The sequence below is a fragment of the Polistes canadensis genome, unplaced genomic scaffold (assembly GCF_001313835.1).
Source record: "Polistes canadensis isolate GaletaPanama2010 unplaced genomic scaffold, ASM131383v1 scaffold_114, whole genome shotgun sequence".
Lineage (NCBI taxonomy): Eukaryota > Metazoa > Arthropoda > Insecta > Hymenoptera > Vespidae > Polistes > Polistes canadensis.
The window spans coordinates 207,446-222,258 of NW_014569661.1; the positions used below are offsets into that span (position 1 = coordinate 207,446).

At 31.2% G+C, this 14,813-nt stretch overlaps 1 protein-coding gene across 1 annotated transcript; it reads right to left on the reverse strand.

Moving 5' to 3' along the window:
• Window positions 1-1,840: 1,840 nt before the first annotated feature.
• On the reverse strand, window positions 1,841-13,976 carry LOC106787757 (ras-related protein Rab-3). The gene is made up of 4 exons (XM_014750395.1): window positions 13,322-13,976; window positions 5,192-5,413; window positions 4,286-4,576; window positions 1,841-2,165 (listed from the first exon to the last, which is right to left on the reverse strand). The coding sequence occupies exons 2-4, from the start codon at window positions 5,411-5,413 to the stop codon at window positions 2,010-2,012; spliced, it is 669 nt and encodes a 222-aa protein (XP_014605881.1). The 5' UTR covers window positions 13,322-13,976; the 3' UTR covers window positions 1,841-2,009.
• Window positions 13,977-14,813: the final 837 nt, after the last annotated feature.

Here is a 14,813-nt window from a genome sequence, read left to right on the forward strand (position 1 = left end):
TGGGTGTTTTTATCGACGTCGTCGTGCTTTCGGCTCGAAATTTTCTTTCTTATCCATCATACAATTTTTAATTAACTAATAAAACAACACTCCCGCGTTAAACGTTTCATATTACGAACCCATACATTTTCTCATTTTAATCCTTACGTGTTTTTTACACGCAAATATATTATATAATTGTGTGCCGGTAATTATGACACTGGACTATGTAAAAAAAAAAAAAAAAAAAAAAAAAAAAAAAAAGAACAAGAAAATAATTAATCTCCCGATTTATATATATTTCAAAAATTAATATATTTTTTTGTATTATAAAATAAATCAAGAAATAAATGTTTCTTTTCTTTTTTTTTTCTCAATTTTTATAACTTACAATTAGTCCACTTTCATAACTAACGACTCATATGTTGTAGGTGTATGTGCGTTTTGCAAGTACATACTTAGGATATCTATGTAAATATATATATATATATATATATGTATATATGTATATATGTCACGAGAGATTTCATTTGATTGCATTTTCAAGCTCTCTCTCTCTCCTTCTCTTTCTCTTTAAATCTCAATGTCTCTGGCTCAACACGTTAGGAAATTCGACGACACCATAAGATTGACAAACAACAAACCTAATATCATTTTCGTTTATCTTTTCTTTTTGCGTCTATCTCTCCTTTTTTCATATATTATTCGATATTCGAGGTATACGAATTTAATTACATTTCAAAAGTTAGAGCAAAAAGAGATAAAAAGAGAGAGAAAGAGAGAGAAAAAAAGAAAGAGAGAGACAGAGAGAGAGATAGATAGATCAAGGTAGATTGAAAGCAGATCTCCCAAAAATGGTTACGATTTGCCCATAAGATAGAACGTGTGCCACGGAATTTGTCCTAAATCGCTTGCTCCAGATTCCACTGGGGGAGTGGGGGGGGCAAGGGGGGTAGGTAGGAAGCTGACGCGGTTAATTTTACAGTTCGTTCGATCGAATTCCTTTTAGTCTTCGTTAAATCCTCGTCTCATTTTCAATATTATCATTGATACTCTCTTCTTCTTCTTCTTCTTCTTCAAGAAGAAGACTATTCCTTTCGTCCTTCCTTTCATATTTTTTATAACACGTCCAAAAATTTGTTATATTATTGTTCGAAGAGAGCCGAAAGAAAAAAGTACGACGTCGAAACTCCGATAATTTCATAGAGAGACATACAAAAGCTCCAAAAGTGTGGCGCCGAGTAGGTGGTGGGTGGAGAAATGGGTGTAGGGGTAAGGGGGGTCCTCGGCGGCACCGTCAGCATGATGATCGGCTAGCGATCATCGTCGCATTACACTTATACATAAATACATACAAATATATACACATATAATACGCTTTTGCCCGCACGTACGTATGCATATATACTCATACATATATATATACATATATATATATATATAATATATATGCTATATATATATTTATATTTTTTTGTATATTTATATTTATATATCCATTGTGTTTGTTCTTTTCTTTCTGTTTTTCCTTTTTCATTTTCTTTTTTCTTTTTTCTTTTTTCTTCTTCTCGCGTCGAGAAAGATAGAGAAGGGGGAAAAAGAATAAAAAAATGACGGCTAACCACGAACGAGAGATCATTTTTAATAATAACGATAATAATAGCAATAATAATAATAATATTTAAATATAATATTTAATAATAACGAACAAAAGGAACAAGGTGAAGAAGGTAAGACTAGCTAGAGCCAGCTTAACGCGCGAAAAGCACGATTTTTCTCCTCCCTTTCTCTCTCTCTCTTTCTCTCATAAACATGCACTCACGCATACACACACGGATTCTCTCTTTCTCTCTCTTTTTCCTCTTTCTTTCTTTCTTTCTTTCTCTCTCTCTCTCTTTTTCTCCATTTCTCTTTCTCACACTTTTTTCCTCATTTTCTTTTTTCTTCTCTCACACTTTCTCTCTTTCTTTCTCTCTCTCTCTCTCTCTCGCTCTCGCTCTCTGTCATCATCATACGCTTTCTATCTCTTCTTAGCAATTGCAGTTAGTGTTCGATGGGTTGGTCGGCTGATCGGTAAGTCGTTGACCTTTGGCCTGGCCCGTACCACCTGCCATCAATGTTGGATCATTGTCCAACGATTCGCTCATCTTGTCGCATATTATGTCAACCAGTTGTTCGAAGACCGCCTGTTAACAAAAATATTATTTTTTTTTTTATTTATCGTTGAGAGATAAAACAAATAAATATATATAAATAATAAAATATTATTATATTATATAATTGATAAATAATAAAATAATAAATATAAATATTAAATTCAGTATTTTCTCTCGTCCAAAATTATAATTCTTGATGATAAAGGTTCATAGGGAACTTGGACATGAAAAGAAGTAGAACTTAATTTAACTAAGTTGGACGTTTCGTCCCTTTATTGGGACTTCTTTAGCAACTTAATCTTTAAAGTTCAGCGTCTTTTTTATTTAATTCGACATACATTTCTCTTTATGTTAATATTCCAAACACAACACATCTAAACTTCGTTAATTTGATCGTATTAAATAATTTTGTATATCTTTACTATATTTAAAGTATTATAATAATAAGAAGTAAACAGATATATACGGATTGTTTTACTGGGTTATACTACGATTACAATACCACACTGTATATTTAATATTTTAATCTTATAATTAATTTTTTTATTCGATCCCATCTAACACGTCCCCAAGCTCTGTGTATTATAATCTCAAAATAAATCAGTATTAAGTAAATATAGGAAAAAGAAGAGGTAAAAAAGAACAAATTCGTTGCCGATGTATTAAAAGCCGTGTGAAAGTTCTCATTAGCTTGAGATATAATTGATTTACAGTCGCTTTATGTTAGTTGCGACCTAATTAATAGCAGCCTGCTCATTAAAATAAGTAAAAGGGTGGGGCGGCAAAGTTAACATAATTTCGAAAGAAAAGTTTCAAGATGAGTATAGTGTAAAACTAGATATTATGTATTGAAAGAGAGAGAGAGAGAGAAAGAAAGAGTCTTTCTTTAAACAGTCATTAATTTTGAAAAAGTGATCGTAAAAACTTATATAACTGTTAGGTTACTTTTCTTCGGGTACTATAAATCATTTAGATAGTAAAACAAAAACAAAACTAATGAATAAACAGTCGTTAATAATAACAAAGTGTAGTGTTTAACGAATCCCATCGAAATCGTAAAAAGAATCTTATAGGTTTACGTGTTTAAAATATTTCGTATTTATTTATGAACTCATAAAAAAGAAAGAGAGAAAAAAGTATAAGGAATAAAATATAATAAGGAAGTATATTTTTCGCGAAAATTATTATAGATCATAATTTATTATTTATTTAACGGTTATGTGGAATTAACGGAACTCGAAAAAGAATATGAAATAAATATCTTACTTCGATAACAAAAAAAAAAAAGGAACCCTTATCTTTTTCTCGCGTAAGGGGAAAAATAAAATGAAAAAGAGAACAAAAAATGGCGGAGTCGGCGCGCAGACAGCAGAGAACTGTTATCGATCCGGTACCCTTCGATCGGATATTTCTCCCGCGTTGGTGGAAGAAGTCTGATTAATAGGCGTGCACGTTTAGCAGTCGAGGACAATGGATCGATGGTAATGGAAAGTTCGGTACACATCGGTTCACTCGAATGTGTACGCCCACGGGGAAACAAGTAAAGCAACTATAATAATACATAAGACACATCGGCAAGGAACGTCATCTGTGACTTTATGCAAGCCCTCTTCCTTTATTATCCATTAACGAGATTAATTAATATCCTTCCAACTTTGTTTACTTTGTTTATAGTTTTTTTTTTTCTTTCTTTCTCTTTTTTCTTCTCGCCTTTCTCCTCAATTATCTAACATTTGCTAAAGTATAACGGTATTAAAAATTAACGTAAGATTTGAAAAGTTTTCACCATTTATTAACTAGAAAAAGAAAAAAAGAAATATACTCCCAATGATGTTAATTAATAATTCCCCAATTCGTTATACGATTTAATCAGATTTCTTAGTCGCGTTCGTCCATTAACTTGATTGACCTCATTATCGAAACTCGATATCTTTTTTTTCCATTCAATGATACAGAGATGGAATAATAATTTTTTAATACAGAGAGAGAGATTATTTTCTTTTCTTTTTTCCCCCCGATAAAAGATGATGATGATGATGATGATGATGCAAAAAATATTCTAACGAGGATTAATTTGATGAAAAATATTGAATTAAAATGACATCGATCTAATGTTATCTTTTTTGTTTCTGTTAATTGTCGATATATACCTTAACTTGAATGTTCTCCTTAGCAGATGTCTCGAAAAATTGGACACCTAATTGATCTGCCAATTGTTTACCCCTTTCAAAGCTGATCACCCTCTCGTCCTCCATGTCGCACTTGTTGCCCACGAGGATTACCTGGGCATTGTCCCACGAGTAGGTCTTTATCTGCGTCACCCAGTCTTGAACCGAATTGAACGATTCCTCGTTCGTGATGTCATACATCAAAATGAAGCCCATTGCACCTCTGTAATAGGCCGTTGTGATCGTTCTGTATCTTTCTTGGCCAGCCGTGTCCTAAAACAATATTTGCAATTAATATCATTAAATTATAACCATTTGTTGGAAACTATTTTATTCGACTAATTGTAAGAGTTTTGTTTTTTAACCACTCTAATCGAAACTTTATTTATATTTAATATAAATGATTCTCGTATATACAAAATCTGTATTATTGTATATATTTATATATCGTTTTATTAATTAACTAACAATAAGAATCGTTTTTGAAGAGAAATTACGAACGTCAGTTAAACCGTTTGTTTCTCGTGGTAACTTCTTCTATAATTATATTTCTCACGATATTTAGTTATATTTTTATATCGAGTATATCTCAACGGAAATGAATAAATTGTTCATCCTAAAGAAAGATATATGTATCGATATAATATCATATATGACGGATACGTATAGCGGTTTTGAAAGCATCGATGATATGCAAGGTGTATGCAACTCATGTGTATTTGTACATGTATATACACTTGCTTATATATGTATATATATATATATATATATATATATATATATATATATATATATACCTATTTACATGTACAACGGAAATAATATACACATATTCTAATGCAGAGTATATTACGTTTACCTGTACAACGACATAGCGATTATACTGACCCAGATTTGTAGCTTGACCCTTTTATCGTTTCTGAAGACGGTTTTCACTTTAAAGTCGATTCCCACGGTCGACACGAAGGCCGAGGTGAAAGAATCGTCCGCATAACGGAAGAGAAATGACGTTTTACCGACCGACGAATTGCCGATTATTAGAAGTTTGAACATGTAATCGAAGTTCTGATCCGCGGCATCCTTTTGCCACTTTGGATCTTGGCTCGCCATCTGAAAAAAAAAAAAAAAGAGAAAAAGAAGAACAAATTAATAATTAATTACACGAAAAATTAAACATCGTTCAATTAATTTTAACCGATCTGATAGTATCGATTATATAACACGTGTCATGTTTGTTTAAATAAATACCAAAGTTGAACGATATTCAATTGACTTTTATCCCATTGTTTTACGTATGCTAATTTAGAAACGATGTTGAATAGTTGCGAAATAATGTCGTTGAAAGTAATAAAAGGTAAATGCAACAGATGAGTTTAAAACAGAATACTATTCGATGAAATCTATGCGATCTTACTACCTATCGTTTTACACGTCTACCGACAATGTAACACCTACGATAAGCTCGATGGGAAATTATTCGTGTTCTCTCTAGGATCACTATTGTTTCTCATTCCTTTTGAATCTTTTATAATGTTCAACTTATACAATGCATATCGGTACATGATCGTTGGGTTTCTTTATCAACTCAAACAATATAGATTCTTAACATCTTTCGATCATGAACTATGATTTCAAAGGAATACATATTCCAATTCGTTAAATTCCGTGTGACAGCATATATAATAAGTTTAATATAAGGTTTATATAGAATAATATATATATAAGTTTGCAATAAATATACACACACAGGATATTAATACAAAAATGATAAGATATAATACTTTGAGTATACTAACATAGAATACGTTGAATAATGCCTTAAAGTCAAAGAGATTTGTTTTGTTAATTTTTACTTACCAACATTGTTCATAAATTCTAACAAAAGGAAAAATAGAGAGAGAGAGAGAGAGAGAGAGAGAGAGAGAGAGAAATGATTTTTTAAGGTACGCAATTTCTACACACCGCAACGAAGATTCTTTTTAATGAGCTACCGGATAGCTTCGACAGAAATTCTAAGAATAGAAAACGATTTTCCCTCTGGTTTGCGTTTATTTCCCGAAGGAACCGTGACCCGATGTGTTTCTCTCTTTCCACGACCTCGATGCCAAAACAGGACCAAGGACGTTCTCTCTCTCTCTCTCTCTCTCTTTTCCCATTTTTTTTTCTCTAAGGAAATCGATCGTTAAATATAATGTTTTAAATAATTGATAAAATAATCATTTGATTTTTTAGATGACCAATTTTCACGAACCAAATCCGAATATATTTCTGCGGGTGTATAATTATTGTTAAAATTGTATAAAATATTTAATGAAAATGGATAAAGAACTCGCGTATGTTTATTTCTTTTTCTTTTTTAATATTTCTCTCACGCACACTCTTAACACTTTTGATATAATTGAAGAAGAATAATAAGAATAGAAATAAATGAAGCTTAGATAGACATATAGATAAATAGATAAATAGATAGGGATATTATGATACCGGACGTTGGTTAGGCGAAGTAATCTCGACAATGGACATCATTCGGGCCATTCGCGTACGTAAAACCAAAACGGAATCCTTAATGGGCGATGTTTTGGACGAGCCCTTCTGATGTCCTTTGACCATCACCGTTCTCCACCAACACTAACCAACACCACCCACCTTAGGACCACTATCAACCAACCACCACTTTCACGATTTACTTTTATCGTCCCTTTTTATTTTCAACGGTAGTTTCTCTACTTTATACGAACGTATCCCCCAATAACGTGGAGAAAAATTTCTCGGGCTCGACAGATCCAAGACAAACACGTATCATCACGCCCTTATTCTCCTTGCTTCCATTCTTTCTCCTATTCTTTTCTCTCTCTCTCTCTCTATCTCTTTTTTTTTTCTTATTTTACTTATATTTTCTACCCTTCTTTTTCGCCTCAATGCTTTCCGTCTTTTCACAAATCCCTGAATATATAGTGTATATGTATATATTCTTAGTTCATATATATGAATAGATAGATATGATAGATGTAGATAAAAGTAATGTATATTTTATATATATATAAAATGTGTGTGTGTTTGTATATATATATATATATAACAATAGACACGTATTCAAGCTCACGACGACGTGGCGACTTCTGCGGTTTCCTTATTCCCCGTCATTCGTTTTGACCACGGATCTTTTTGTAGCAAGACGATATCGTTCGTTCCTTATTTCCTATATTCCTTCATTCGTTCCTTCATTCGTTCCTTCATTCGTTCGTTCATTCGTTCGTTCGTTCATACACATAACAACTTGCTTAGTAAATATGTACAAGACTTTATTTTCCGTTACTCACAGGTGTATGTTATCTGTCGCATTTCTACATGTACTATAGGTGTTCTAGTTTATTTTTAATCTTTTTCTTTTTTTTTATTATTATTATTATTATTATTATTCGAGCAGTCGTTAAAATCTTTGAATTTGTTTTTATATTGGATTGCTCGAAAAATCAGTGCTCTGATTTATTAATATATAAAATATGGTGTGTTATGGTTAGGGTAATATGACCACCTAGAGATGAGTTTTTGACAAATGAAAATTTATGAATACTGAAAAGAGTTTTTGTATAGAGGCAACATTTGTTTCTGATGGCTATATAACTAGGGAAAAATGTTTTTCTGAAATATATTTGAAGTTTTAATCCACAAAACTCTTAGCTCAGCCGTAACAACTCTCAGATATCTTATTTAATTTACATTTGTAATATACATAAATTTGTTTTGAAAATTAACATTAACTTTACAAGCAATCCAATAATTTTGTATGAAGTTGTTCGGGAAGTTTCAGCTGATTTCTTTTTTTTTTTGGAGAAATATGAATCAAATATATATATATATTTATTATTCGGCATGAACTTTTCGGTCAACTCAATACTTATATTATACATTAGGTTTGGGCTGGAAAGTTTTAATCAATTTGAAGAAACACAAAAGTTGTCTATAGATTATTAAATCGATATAAATTTATCGGACAATTCAATACAATGTTTGGATTATTCGAATTCAATGTAATTTTTATTGAAAAAATTTTTTATATAAATAAATAATTAATTATATTGAAGATACATATAAAATATATATTATACATATGTATATGATGCGTGCATTGGAACGGTCTAGTATACCCAGTGGCCCAGTTTTGCGTAATCTTTCGCAAGGAAAATCCATTCATACGCTATCGTTGACCACTTCCATTTCTTCGATGACGTTTTACTTCCTATTTTTCATTCTACTGTTCGTACACTAGTTAGAGCCGAAACGTATTCGACAGCAACGTACATATGTATATATTTAACTATAAAGATAACAGGTGAGAATTCTCCTATACATATATATATAATATAAATACATTTGTAACGACACTTATATTAAAATTATATATATATATAGATAACAAGGAATAAGTAATAACAATTACGTTAAAAATATTTCATAAAAATAATTAATTTCATAATAATGATTATTTTTTTGTTGCCATTAATCGAGTTCGTGGAATAAAATAAAATAAAAAAAAATAAAAAAAAAAAAGGAAAATTTGTGTAAGATGTCGTAACGGTAAGTATATAAATACTTACCAGTTGCATAAGTTTCAAGTTAATAGGAAAATTTTTGCAGAGATAATAAAACTACATCGATTTATCATAGACTTGACACTTGTGCAGACGTTCTTAGTACTAACGACTTTTTCTTTAAACTAGAAATTAATAGTAAGAAGTTCTCGCGTTAAATAGAGAAAATGAAATACGATTTTTACGAAGGTCTCCCTTTTTAAATTGGCAATTACGATTGCCTTGATAAAATGACGTTGGTTGTCCTGACGTTGGCTCTATCGATCCATCAGCATTCGACGTTTCGTTTGAACTCTCTCTCTCTCTCTCTCTCTCTTCAGATTACGAAAAAAAAAAAACGTTTTATTTCTTTTTCTTTTTCTTTTTTTCTCAAATGACAAAAGAACAATTCGTTGTCTGAGACAGCCGACGTCGGCGATCACGATCACTATAAATAAACGATCGCAGAAGGGGGTGAACAGACGATGACGACGACAACGACTACGACTACGACTATGAAGAAGTTTTTAGATCAGTAGAAGGGGTTTATCGATCGTAGTATACTCGAACGACAGTACAGTTACTTCTTAGATACCGTTCAAGATTCTTTCAACTATAAAACACCCTTCTTATCCATTCCGTTTTCGTCGAGTTTTACTATACATACTATTTGCTAACGTCACAAAGGAATTTTCAATGAGATTCATTTCTGAGAAAAAGAAAAATCCAATACATTGTAATCGGATTTATTATTCAAGTAGACATTTAACATTATCATTGAGTTTTTACTTATAAGAATTATTCAATTATTTATAGTTTCATCGTATTGGATGTTCTTTTGTTTTTTTTGTTTTTTTAATGGAAAATGATTTATCAAACGTATCATTCGTTAACGTAACGAAAAAATGAGATTCTTTTCTATAGAAAAAAAGGGGATTCGATTTGTTATTTATAAGATAATAAATATTTTAGAGAATCGTTCAATATCTTTTATGATTCGATGGTTTGATTTTGTTTTTTTAATATCAAATTCTTTAGTGATATAATTTATACATGCTTATTTGTTTTTAACATTACAAACAAATCGTCGATGTGAATTTTCTTTCTCTCTTTTCTAAGAAATGAAAAATTCAATAGAAATTAATCGGATTTATTATTCAAGTTGATTATTATTATTATTATTATTATTATCATAGAATTTTATCAATCGGAATTATTTTTTATTTTAAAAAACTTCATTTGTTAGATTTTATTTAACGTATAAAATGATTTACTATACACGTTACTTGATAGAGTTACCAACAAAATTTTCAATGGAATTCTTTTCAAGAATTATGAAAAATCCCATAATACGAAGTAATCGAATCTTTTATTCGAGTCGATTAACGACGCGAGCGTGTAAAATTTTACCAATTATAGAATTATTCAAATTTTTTATGATACGTTCGTTAGATTTCTTTTTTCAATGGAAATAATTCATGATTTAAATTTTTCTTTTTTTTTTGTATACGGATATATAAGAGGAAGGTAGAGTCCATGATAAAGGTTTGCTCGTACAAACAGGATCGTATGTTAAAATGGAACGATCGTAGAAACGAGGACAAGGTCCATGATAATGATAACGTTCGTATAAATATGTCATTCTGACCTCTACGTTTGTAATGATGATATCCTTTCTCAATTTCAATGATGTTAATAAAATTTAAGAAAAAAAATACACCCGTATATAGAATATATTATATGCGTGGGTTGTTAATTGAACGATATTATAAGTAAATAGTAAAGAAAAAAAAAGAAAAAAATGATGTTCCTTTAAATTTACTTCATTAAAAATGTAATCTTATACGTAGTAATAATAATTTGAATAAAACATACAACATAGAAATATATTCGTTTATTTTGGACATAATTTTAACGACGAGAATGATCATTTTTTTTTTTTTATATCAAAACCCATAAGCTTATTTCCACAAAAACGTATTTCCGTGATCCAATTTACTGAGAGTTTAAAAGTCTCTTGAAACTAATGTAATTTCTTATCATTGGAATAAGGAAAAGAGTGAGAGAGAGAGAGAGAGAGAGGACCGAAAAAGTTTTTTTTATTAATACTCCTACCCTCAAGTTTGTTCACGTTTAAACGTTATCGTCAGTGTTATCTTCATTCATAAACCAGTTAATTAAGTCTTCAAATTAATCGCATCTATGCAATAATAATTAAACACTCGATAAATAATTATCTACAACGGTGTAAATATAAATTAAAATGGAATCATTTAACTGAATTCTTTCTCAACGTCTAATTAAAATGAATATATATATATATACACGAGACTCCGTATGTTTATCTACATATTCATATCATGTACACGTATATATAAACATTTGCGTTAGAAGGAAATATTTTATGATAATGTGCAAATTATACGAGACGTATGAGCGTACTTTTAATTAAAAGGCATTGTTCGAATCCTTTAACGATAAATCGTTTTAACATTCAATAAATAGATAGATGACAAATTCCCGATAACCATAATATTATTGAGATACTTTCAATTTACTCGAATTATTTGAGAAAATCAATTATTATTATTAATTAAAAATAATAATCATTTCATAATATTTAATAATAATAAATAATATATATCTAACATAAATACGATTTCAATCACTTTCCCATTAATACTCTTAATACTCTTTTCAAACCTAATCAATATTTTCTTTGTTATAATAAAAAAAAAAAAGGAAAAAGAATCATTTTGAATCATTTTTAAACAATTCATCCTTACTTCCAATAATGCTATATTTATACATAAAGAAAGATATACATATATACAAGTAGATAGATACTTGTATAGACGTGTATATACAGTGTAAATGTATACATGTCAGTATTGATGAAGCTCGTTGATTCGTAAGGGGTAGGAAGGTATGAAATATTTTTGGAAGATCGATTCTCATCCCCCTGACGGGCCATACTACCCATACGGTTTCGATTTCAGTAGTCTGTGGAAGCACCAACGAAAGATGGAGCCTCCGTATAGGTTTCAGTGTGACACCTAATTTTGATTTAATAATTTAATATAACAAATATAAAAGAAAAACAATAAAACCGATATATATATATATATCAAGGAATGAAAGAATGGTGAGAAATAGAAATAGAAAAACGTTGATATGGATTATAATAATAACTCAGAAATTCTATTAATTTTCTATCCAACCAATTAATTTTGTTGTAACGTTGATTAGACTTCTTATGTAACATTTAATTAAATATCGGACAATATGATGAAACGTCATAGAAATACTGTCAAATTATCGATTACACGATCGATCAGCTGATGACAAGTAAGTATATAAGTAAGTATAAGTTCGTCGTACTCGTTAAATGGCGACAAAGTTAAAAGTGAAACGAAGAAGAATGTAAGGAAGGATAAGAAGGAGGAACGATGTAATATAAAAAAAAAAAAAAGAAAAACAAAGGAAAGTTAAAAAGAAGGAGAAGGCTTTCAGATTATCCGGAGTTATAATTACAAGGGCGACCTTCCTACCTGGTTACGGAAAGCAGGCCAACAGGAAACGGACTTTATCGAGTTTTGCCCTTTTTATTTTTTTTAATTCCCATTTTAATCTCGACTAGCAATGACATCGTGGACAAAAAAGAATAAAATTCAAATTCAAATTCAAATACGAATATTACAGATACGTATAACGTAACACTAATCGAAAATTTCTAATCATGCGAAGAGATTGCATTTTCTAACACGTTTATCATGCTCTCTCTCTCTCTCTCTCTCTCTCTCTCTCTCTCTCTCTTTTTCTCTTTCTCTCTCTTTCTACCTCGTCCGTGCTGTTACTGGCAAGTAACAAACATGGACGCCACGTAGGAGAAGGAAAGAGAAGGAGGAGAAGGAAAACACGGGGTCATTTTTGTTCTAAACGAACGAACAAGTAAACGTACCCGCAGCTTTAATAGTTACGAATAATAAAAGAGGAAACGAATAAGGAAATGAGAAAAGAGGGAAACAGAAAGATAGATACGAAAGGAAAAGAAAGAAAGAAAGAAAGAAAGAAAGAAAGAAAGGAAGAGAGAGATAGATAGATAGATAAATAGACAGACAGAAAGATAGAAAGAGAAGGGGAAGATAGAGATAAAAAGAGAAAGAGAGAGAGAGAGAGAGAAGGGAGTAAGAGAGAGAGAGAGAGAGAGAGAGAGAGAGAGAGAGAATGAGGGAAATCAATAAGCACGCCTATCGACAAGCCTTTCCTTCAAACACGAAATAAGTCATTTCGATAACTAAATTCTCTCCTTCCGCACCACCATTCTCTTCAATTCTTCGTGTAACAAAAAAAAAGAAAAAAAAAAAGAAGAAGAAGAAGAAAAAGACAAAAAATTAAAAGAATGATAACGTATACACACTGTAGTATTATAATCAGTTGCTCGTACCTTTTACGAAGACGATGTATCCTTGAACACGGCACACGGGGCTGCTGCTCTGACGTCAAGGATTCAGCAGGCCTTACAGTATTTGCACTTAGTTTCACCACTTTACTTAAAGAGAAAGACAACGAATCTCGATGAAGATTCGTTCGATCTATTACGATCAGAAAGGGAGGGCCGATGTATCTCTCGACAATCAGCCCTTTTGCATGCGCTCTATCTATCTGTCCGTCCGTCCGTCTGTCTGTCCGTCTGTCTGTCTGTCTGTCTCTTTCTCTCTCTCTCTCTCCCTTTTCTTTTTCTTCTTCTTCTTATTATTTCCTTACTTGCCTTCTATATATCTTCTTCTTCTTCTTCTTCTATTTGACAGTTATTATGTCAAAGCTGTCAGTGCTTCCCCCTTTTTTTTCTTTCCTTTCTAATTTCTTTTTATCTTTCTCTCTCCCTTCTCTTTCTCTCTCTCTATCTATCTATCTCGTTCTCTCTCGTTTTTTCTTTCTTTTCTTTTTTTGTTCGTTCTCTTTCTCGATATATATTATTTTTTTTGTTCTTTCGATATGCGTGCGTGCGAGCCTTTCTTTCGCGACGATTATAAAGAGAGACGACTCTGGACTAGGACTGGCCTCGGGAAAGAACCTCGCGCCACTATAGCCTACTATAGCTAAAATATCGACCATTTCGTCGTGAAACCCCCGCCCGTTCGCGTTACAATCCACTCGCGTTTTCGCGCCTGCGCTACCGGCAACCCGACTGGCATCAATATAACTACGAATGGTGTGGTGTGGTGCGTGCCGCTTTCCTCTTTGCTCTTCTTACACACATCGAGGGAAGTTCGACACTTGTTGATCCAGATACTCTTTCTCTCTCTATCGTTTTATCTTTCATTCTCACTTTGCTTTTCCCTCTTTCTCTTTTTCTCTCTTTCACTCTCTTTCTCTCTCTGTCTCTCTCTGTCTCTCTCTCTCTCTCTTAAATTTGAAACAGTAATTATGGGTAATATAATTTTGTTTATTTAATTTCTTTATTTTAATTATTATTATTATTATTATTATTATAATTATAATTACATGACACCAAATATATCGCAACGTTATATTAACGTAACTCGAACAATTTAATTCACAATTATTTCATACCTTTAATAATATTTTCATTAGATTACAGAGAGGAAAATGATCGAAAGGTCAAATGCCCGTTTCTCAATTATCCATTCATGAAATAATTCATGATATTTGTTTAATCGAATTCTCGTCAATATCGTTCGTCGTAATTTGTAGTAAAATTAATAACGAGATTCGTTCATTTAGATAGGATTTTATATGAATTTATTATTAACGATTTGAATTTATATCAATTGTCAATGATTTATTTAGTCATAATATAATAATAATAATAATAATCGTTATTGTCATTAGTTGTGAAAAAAATTTGATCATTTCCGTTGTTAGCAATTTCGATTGTTACGAGTAGTAGTTAGTGTATCGAATGAAAAAAATTA